Source organism: Malurus melanocephalus, unplaced genomic scaffold, assembly GCF_030028575.1.
Source record: "Malurus melanocephalus ecotype Western Australia unplaced genomic scaffold, MMel_1.1 scaffold_84, whole genome shotgun sequence".
Taxonomy (NCBI): Eukaryota; Metazoa; Chordata; class Aves; order Passeriformes; family Maluridae; genus Malurus; species Malurus melanocephalus.
The window spans coordinates 2,387,528-2,395,058 of NW_026623316.1; the positions used below are offsets into that span (position 1 = coordinate 2,387,528).

General features: G+C 46.8%; 1 protein-coding gene across 1 annotated transcript in view; it reads left to right on the forward strand.

The window, feature by feature from the left end:
* Positions 1–6,968: 6,968 nt before the first annotated feature.
* The window catches only part of TRIM36 (tripartite motif containing 36), a 33,350-nt gene continuing 32,787 nt past the window's right edge, over positions 6,969–7,531 (forward strand). The window contains exon 1 of the mRNA XM_057367780.1: positions 6,969–7,031. Coding sequence (XP_057223763.1) covers positions 6,969–7,031 — 63 coding nt within the window. The remainder of the gene's footprint in view (positions 7,032–7,531) is intronic.

Genomic DNA, 7,531 nt, shown 5'->3' on the forward strand with positions numbered 1-7,531 from the left:
AACAGGTTAAAATATGCATTTTTCTAACATTTCACACACCTCAGTTCAACATAAATGCAGTAAAAATGTACTAAATAATGTGATATTCCAAACTAGTAGGAGTTTGTCTATCTTTAACCTCTTTGAAATCCTTGTCTGACAAGTTATTTGGGGAGGACACTGAGAGGGGCCACCCTCAGCACACTAACATGCATTTGACATTCTCTCCACAGCAGGGCAAAGTGAGTGTGTCTCTGAGGATTTAATGTGTKGTAACCGAGTTGGAGGGAAGTCTGCTTCACTCAGGCTGCCACACCAGGGAGCCTAACTGAGTGGATGTGTGCCGACAGAACTGCTGAAATTGCCCAGCAGTCTGTGGAAGTCAAAGGAATGAAAAGAAATTTGCAGGGAATCCAGGGAGATTTCATTTCCTAGAAACTCCAGAGTAGTGCATAAGTCCCTGTGGGGCCAGGGCAGGGAATCACACCATGAGGGATCCAGCTTCTGCCGGCGCCCCTGGGATGAAGGAGGCTGAGCTCACACACCAAGGCTGGACACAGCCTGTGGGACAGCACCGGAGCTGGGGCTGTGCTGCTGCGCCCTGTGGCTGGCCCTGCACCCTGCTGACCCCTTGGCACTTTGTGTGCCCCGCACTGCAGCCCAGGTGGGGAACCAGCCAGAGCCATGATTTAGGGATTTGGACCCCAAATACTGCTGACCAGCCTTAGCACCCATCTCAGATCCAGGACAAATTCATGCCCCAGATCCTCTCCGTACGGTGGGACCAGAGAGCAGGAGTGTCACCGTGCTCCACCCTTGGCATTTTAGTAACACTACAAGGAGCAATTTGCTTTGCCATGGCTTCAGACACCTCTAAGTAACATTTCTGGCYTTTTGCTCTGTGATGCATATCCCTTTGCACGCATAAGCCAACTTTGTTTGAGCCAGCTCCTCTTTTTCATGTCACCATCTCCTTTGCTCAGCCTTCAGAGTGGGAAGGAGGCACAGGAGCTCTCATCAGTGCAATGCTGCCTGCCCAGGGGCTGCAGTCAGGTACTATGGCAGCACGGCAGATCCTCAGAGCTGATCCCAGCTGGATACTGTGGTTGAACAGAGTTATTGGTGTGGAGGTTCTGGAGATACMTTCAGATGCCCGGCAGGCACACAGGGAAAGGGGCAGGCTCATTCTGGTGCTGTGTGACCCTGGGAGGGTCAGCCCTTGGACACAGCGGGGTCTGCATCTGCCTTGCCCTGTGCAAAGTCAGTCCCCAGGGAGCTTAATCCACCTTCAGAAGGGATTAAAGAYTTTATCAACCCGTGGGTAAATGCAGGGGATAAATTTCGCTGCAGGAGCACAGCATGCCATTTTGGAAAAGGAAAGTTAACTCAAACCTAATCCTGATATAGTTAAGCTGAATGAAAAGTGCCCAGCTGACACGTTTAAACCTTGAAGGCATGAATCAGACCGGCTTTGTAGAAGGGAGTGGTAATCTCTGAAGGCCAGCTGAGTCTAAAAAGCTTTCGTGTCTGTGCTTCATTCTTCAGGGCCTCCGCARACACAGACCTGCCCCTTTTGCAAAACACACAAAATTACTAAAACATACATGACAACATCTGCATGCAGATCGCAGCAGCGCTCATCTTTCCCTTATCTCTGATTTGCATGTCTCTGATTTCTTCATTAGACGCATTCTTTTAAGTAACTGAATAGAATCAGTAAATTAATAGACTCAAGCTTGCTGTGTTTTGCTCAATTACTATTTGTTAGTACTCCAGATACCCCAAATTCTCTTTGTATTGTCAAACTTGATTAACCGTAGTTACGACAAAAAATGGCAACATGATAAATTCATGGTATGCATAATTACGTACTTTAGCTTATTCCTCATAAATATCTAATAACATACTCAATACATTAAATATTAATTGTAGTCTACATACTTAACCCATATTTTTAAAATGAGCTTGTTCCCAGGGGCATGTGATCCTTTGCTRATGTCACATGGGACAGGCTAGGAGRAAATCACACATAAAGGTAGTTTTTCAAACAGTGCAGGTTCAGTTTTCCCTCTGTACTTTATTTTGCGTGTCTGTGTCTCAAAAACACTGAATGAATATTTTAATGGAACTCCAACCGAGGTCTTTAAAGGGAGCAAGACAAAAAGCCAAGAGATAGGTGACTCTGGTATTAAAAAGGTCTGAACAGAGCAGAACAAATACACTGCACTGGGCTCCAATATATAATGGATTTGAAATTCCTGTTTTATTTTATTACATTTTCCCGCATCTGAGTACTTAAAGCCAGAAGTAAAGCAAACGAGGGATACAGGCAAGGGGTGAGAATCTTTCTTCTGGCCAGTAGCAACCATGTTGTGTTAGCCAGACAGCAGCAGCAGAACTGCTTTAGTATTTCTTGTTGTTTATTGGCTATATTATATCTTATGTCTTTAGTGACCTTCATGTTTTTGCCCATATCTATTAGAATAAAGTATTTAAAAAATAAATAAGACCCTGTTTCAGTCTATGGTGATGGGGAGTAAAAATTAGATCACTAAGGAAATTTAGAGACATCGAAAGGGTAAAAACCAAATTCTCCAGCAYGAAGTGTAATTTGGCCACTGCATCACATAAATCTCGAGATCCTGGGCTAYATCTGAATCCTGAGTGGAATTTATTAAGCTAGGAGAAATTCCCCTGTGGTGCCCAGAAGAATGGGTTTGTAGAGGTGGGGTTTATTGCAGAGAGGGTTTAGGTCTGCATCTTTGCAATCTTCGAAATAGTTTGGTCTCATTTGCCCCTCTTTCAACACCGTTCCAGCCATCAGAAGTTCTCATCTGTTYCAGGGCAATTTTTTTTCTGCCCGTGACAGTTCATATCTACATCACTCCCTGCGGAAGGAAGGCGTTCATATAAAATTCATAAAATATTCACATGGATTCTCTTTCATATTGCTCAAGCTGGATGCAGGCCTCTGAATGCTGTTTGGAGAATAAAAGCAGGTCACAGTCTTTACTAGAGACATGCACACTTGCATTTCAGGGGTGGTTTTTTTCATGATTTCAAATGTTGGCTCACATATACAGTTAAACAGTGAGGCAGCTCATGCCAAATACCAGCACGATTTTCTACCACCTTTAACATCACCTTCCTCGCATCTCCATCGTTCTGGCATTGTAATTGTCAGTGGCATTGGAGTTCTCTGAGATGAAAGTACATCACAGATCCATTTTGCCCCCTGCATACTATAAAATGGAAGTGYTCTTTCTCTCCTCTCTACTGAATTATTGGTGTCAGCCCTTAACCATATCACCACCTGCAACTGGTTTCAAACACCCTTTAAGATTTCCTCAGGTGATGGTGGCCAACGAGTCCAGGTGTGGTGTAAAGGGGCACGGTGGGAGAAGACCCACCCCACCATGGAGCCAGACAGCTCCTGAGGGCGTGTGCTTGACTGGATTCCCTGTGCGCATATGAGATAGGGCAAAATATCCCACAGTCCCAGGGGAACAGGAAAACAAAAGCAACTGAGTAGGCTTCACTGCTCAGATATGGTTTAGAAGTCAACTAAGACAGAGAAGGAGATGAAAGAGAAAATCCAGASCTGTCTTTGTTGTTCTGAGAGAATCGACATAACTCACAAGTCAAGGAACACAAATTTCCTTTGTGTTTAAATTTGTACCCCAACATGCCACAACAGAACCTTGTGTTGCATGACATTTCAGGATTGCAATACAGGACCAGTTTTTCCACTGATATAAAATTGTACCAATTAGTTTATATAATTTGGTAATCTGACTGGGATCCTTGGCATTTTGGAGACCTGTTTCCAGTTTAAGTAACAGAAAGCAGATAATATCCTATTTCTTTCATTTTAACACATTATGACATGTGCTAAGATAATTTCATGACAACCAAAGGTTTGAATTAATTTTCAGACATCCTGGTTCCTCRGAAAGAAACTGATGTAAGAGGTAAAACGAAAGAAGGAAAAGTATGAAAAGCATTCATACTTTCATKATTCCTATCTTGGATTTATGTGGAACAGGTGAGGAGCTCCCAGCTRTTTTTGACCGACAGCCCACCTCAGCAAAGGTTGTGTAAAACACAGCCATCAGTTACCAAGAGGATTACCCTGGGCCACCTAGTGCAATGTGAAGCTCCTCCATCTGTCTGCGGCCTTCCAAGTGCACATTCCCCTGTCAGCCTTCTGCCACTCACAACAAAGGCTAGCACAAACTGACTGCTATCCAAGGGGAGATGAACAAGAACCCTCAGAACGGCTACAGGAATCGGTATCTTCTGCAGAGGATAGTCCCAAATTTCTAGCTAGACTGGATGTATGGAGAGAGCTTGTGTTAATGATGCTGAGCTATCCACAAGGCTCTGCTCAGGCTTCTGGGTGTGCAGAAATATCCTTCTGTGTAGGGCTGATGGCAGAGAGCACGATAATGCAGGGAGCAGCATCATYCTGACTAGAGCTGCTTGGGAGGACGCCGCTGCTGAAGCTGTGAAGTGAAATCAATGCACAACTGGTTTGTGGCATCCTCATGCTTAACTATCACKGGCAGCCATCTGAACCGGGAGCTAACAGAGCTAATCCTGAAATAAAACCACTCCAAGAAGAGATCATGAAAGAACCATCAGTTTCTTCCATCTTCTCCTGTATCCTTYTTGCCCTGGCTGACTTCATGACTTGAGCTACATTTACATCTCTTTACCTATCAATTTATGGAAGTGGGACATGACGAGGTGAAGGAAGAGGAACAAGGAACCATCCTTTTTTGTCTTAGGTCATTGAATTGCAGCCCAGGCTGGCCATAGCTTACAACATTTGGCAGAAACAGAAGAAAAAATCCCCAAACCCACAACCCAAATACAACTAATTGTTAAAGAAAAAAAAATTACAAGACAGCTGAGAGAAATTCAGAGCACCTAGTTCAAAATACTGGTGTGGCTTGTGGCCAAAGAACAAAAGACAAAAGCCCTGGAGCAGACACATGGTGCATGCACTGGAGGAGACTCCTCTCTCAGACTGTGGCTGCTGGGGGTTGCTTAACACAAACACAACAAAGCTGCAGGCGTGCCTTCTGCTGAAAAGGTTCCAGTGGAGTAAACAGCTTGCCCTGAGGAGCACAAAGGGCTRTAAATTCCCTGTCTTTTCACACAGCCTGCCATTGCAGAGCAGTGGGGTCAAAGGTATGTTTGCTCTTGGTGCTGGCTATCATCTGGAGATTCACACTGATATTGTGGTACAACCTTCCCCCACGCAGGAGTGCCGCTGTTGCTGAGGTCACCACCAGCATGATTTCCTGCAGACTACTCGACCAGCGTGGCAGTAGCAAAGTATTCCTTCAGGCAGTCCCCTGTCCCAGCCTGAGCCAGCTCTGCTCACTGCCAGCACTCAACACTGACACAAAGCAATTATGGTAGCGAAAATTTCCTACATGACTGCCATTTGGTGAGCTGAAATCAGAACAGGAAGTAAAATAACTCACATTGAATTAAATTATATATGGAGGACTTCTCAGCCATGTGGRTGATAATATCTGACTGCCCCCAGTGCCACTGGCCATTGTTTGTTCCTGGACTGTTTGCACAAAAGCAAGAAGTGGAGCCCTGAAAGCCTGTCTATATCATAATAATGAGCTATTTGATTAATGAGTCATTTGATATGTATAATTGTACAATATCTAGTAACAGAAAAGTCTCGAGCTATTCATGAGTCCTGTTTCCTGAGAAAGGAAAGATATACTATTTCAGTGACTAGTAACCTGTAGAGAGAATTTGAGATAACATTACTACTATATCAATATCTTAGGAAATGCAGCCTCTGAGGGGATACATTATACTGTTATAAAATACTCTTTGGTGTGTTTTCACCACACAGGGGTGATGTGCTCCATGGGCTACCTGATAGCTGCAGAGTAAGAAGGGTTTGTCACCTTCCACCTCTCAGTTTGGAACAGAGCTGGTGAGACRGGAGTGGGCAGGTCATTCACCTGTCCCTTTCCCCTAGGTCTCAAGGCAGCTGGGACCTTTGAGTTTGGGGAAGTTTGACTCCAGAATAAGAAGAAATGAGCTAGCTGCTGGCTGAATGAATTGCAGTTTTTCTGCCAGAAGCAAGGTATAGTAGTGGCTTAGAGTTGGGACAGGCATGGAGCAGAAATTTTGGTGTGCTGTCTGCCACATCTCAAGCACCATTCCCCAGCTGTCYTGTGGAACCCTCTTGCCCACTTTGGCTGGGTGGTTGGGCAGTGCTTCACCTGATAGCTGGCCCTCCTGCCTGGTGTGAGCATTTCAGTGGCACTGAGGGTTGCCTTCTTCAAGCAGAGGAGGGTACTTGAGCTGCTGGGACCAGTTTTTCTGCCACAGTTGTRTGCAGGCATATGTATCCATCTCATCCCTAGAGGCAGCATCAGGCCTGGGACACTGAAAAAGAGACGATAGGAAGGTTTGTTACCCCACACTCACCACCAGCCAAGTGCCAAGAGACAGATCATACATGCAAGTATGTGTATCAGTAGGTGTTTTATGTTTAGACACATTTTTCCATCTGAACAAAACCTTGGAATTTAAGAAAACCAAATGGACCCTGTGAAAAAAKGCATCGTGCTGTTCCTCAGCATAATCCACTACACGGGGCTCTTTGAAAAGAGGCATGCCCACCTTGGATATTGCTCTGGTGGGCATGCACCAGCATCAGCCCAATGCCACAGGCTCAGTGATCGATGCAGCAGCGCTCAGATCCGATGGGACCACGAGTGGGTGTAATTTTGTCATCTTTGGCACAGCTGTCGCGGCCGCGGCACCTGAGCAGAGGCGGCGCTCCGGCCACCTGCAGGTGTCTGGCAGTCCTGCCAGGATGAGAGGTTTCCACGGGCATCCCGTGAGCGGGTGGGCGGGCAGAGCATCTGTCGCTGCACGCCGGCGCTGTCCCGGAGAGCAGCGGGGCCGGGGCTGCGCTGCGGGCKCGGAGGGAGCGCGGGGACATGGAGGTGGCCGCGGACTGCGCCCGCTTCGGCTACATCCTGGAGCTGCTGAAGCGGGACAAGGTAGGGACGGCACCCTCGGGACACCGCGGGGCGGGAAGGCAGCGCCCGATGGAGAGACGGCTCCCTTCCCAAACGACTTGTCGGGGATTTTTGGTGGGACGTGGGGGCAGGAGTGACTCGCCTTTACATCTAATGCCCTGTAGGGGTTCGACTAATATTTGCCGCACGCTTCCGAGGTGAAAAAGTAAAAAATAAAATAACTTCACGCGAAGTGTCCGTCAGCCCAGCACAGCTGGGCGGGCATCTGCCGCCAGCGCAGCGCCGCTCCTGCTCCGTGCGCGGGGGAATGCCCCGCTCGGTGCGGGGTTAGGATGCGCCCTGCCCGGCGGGCTGCTCCGGCCAGAAACCGGGCAAAGCTGGAAGGGGAATTGTCTCCTCCAGGAGCTGATTCAGAGTTGGCAAGTGTTTTGAGGAAAACTTGCGTGTGTGTGATGTAGAAAAAAAAAAAAAAAAGGAGAGAGTTTAACTTCTTGTACTGTTTTGCTGTTGATATGTGTGAT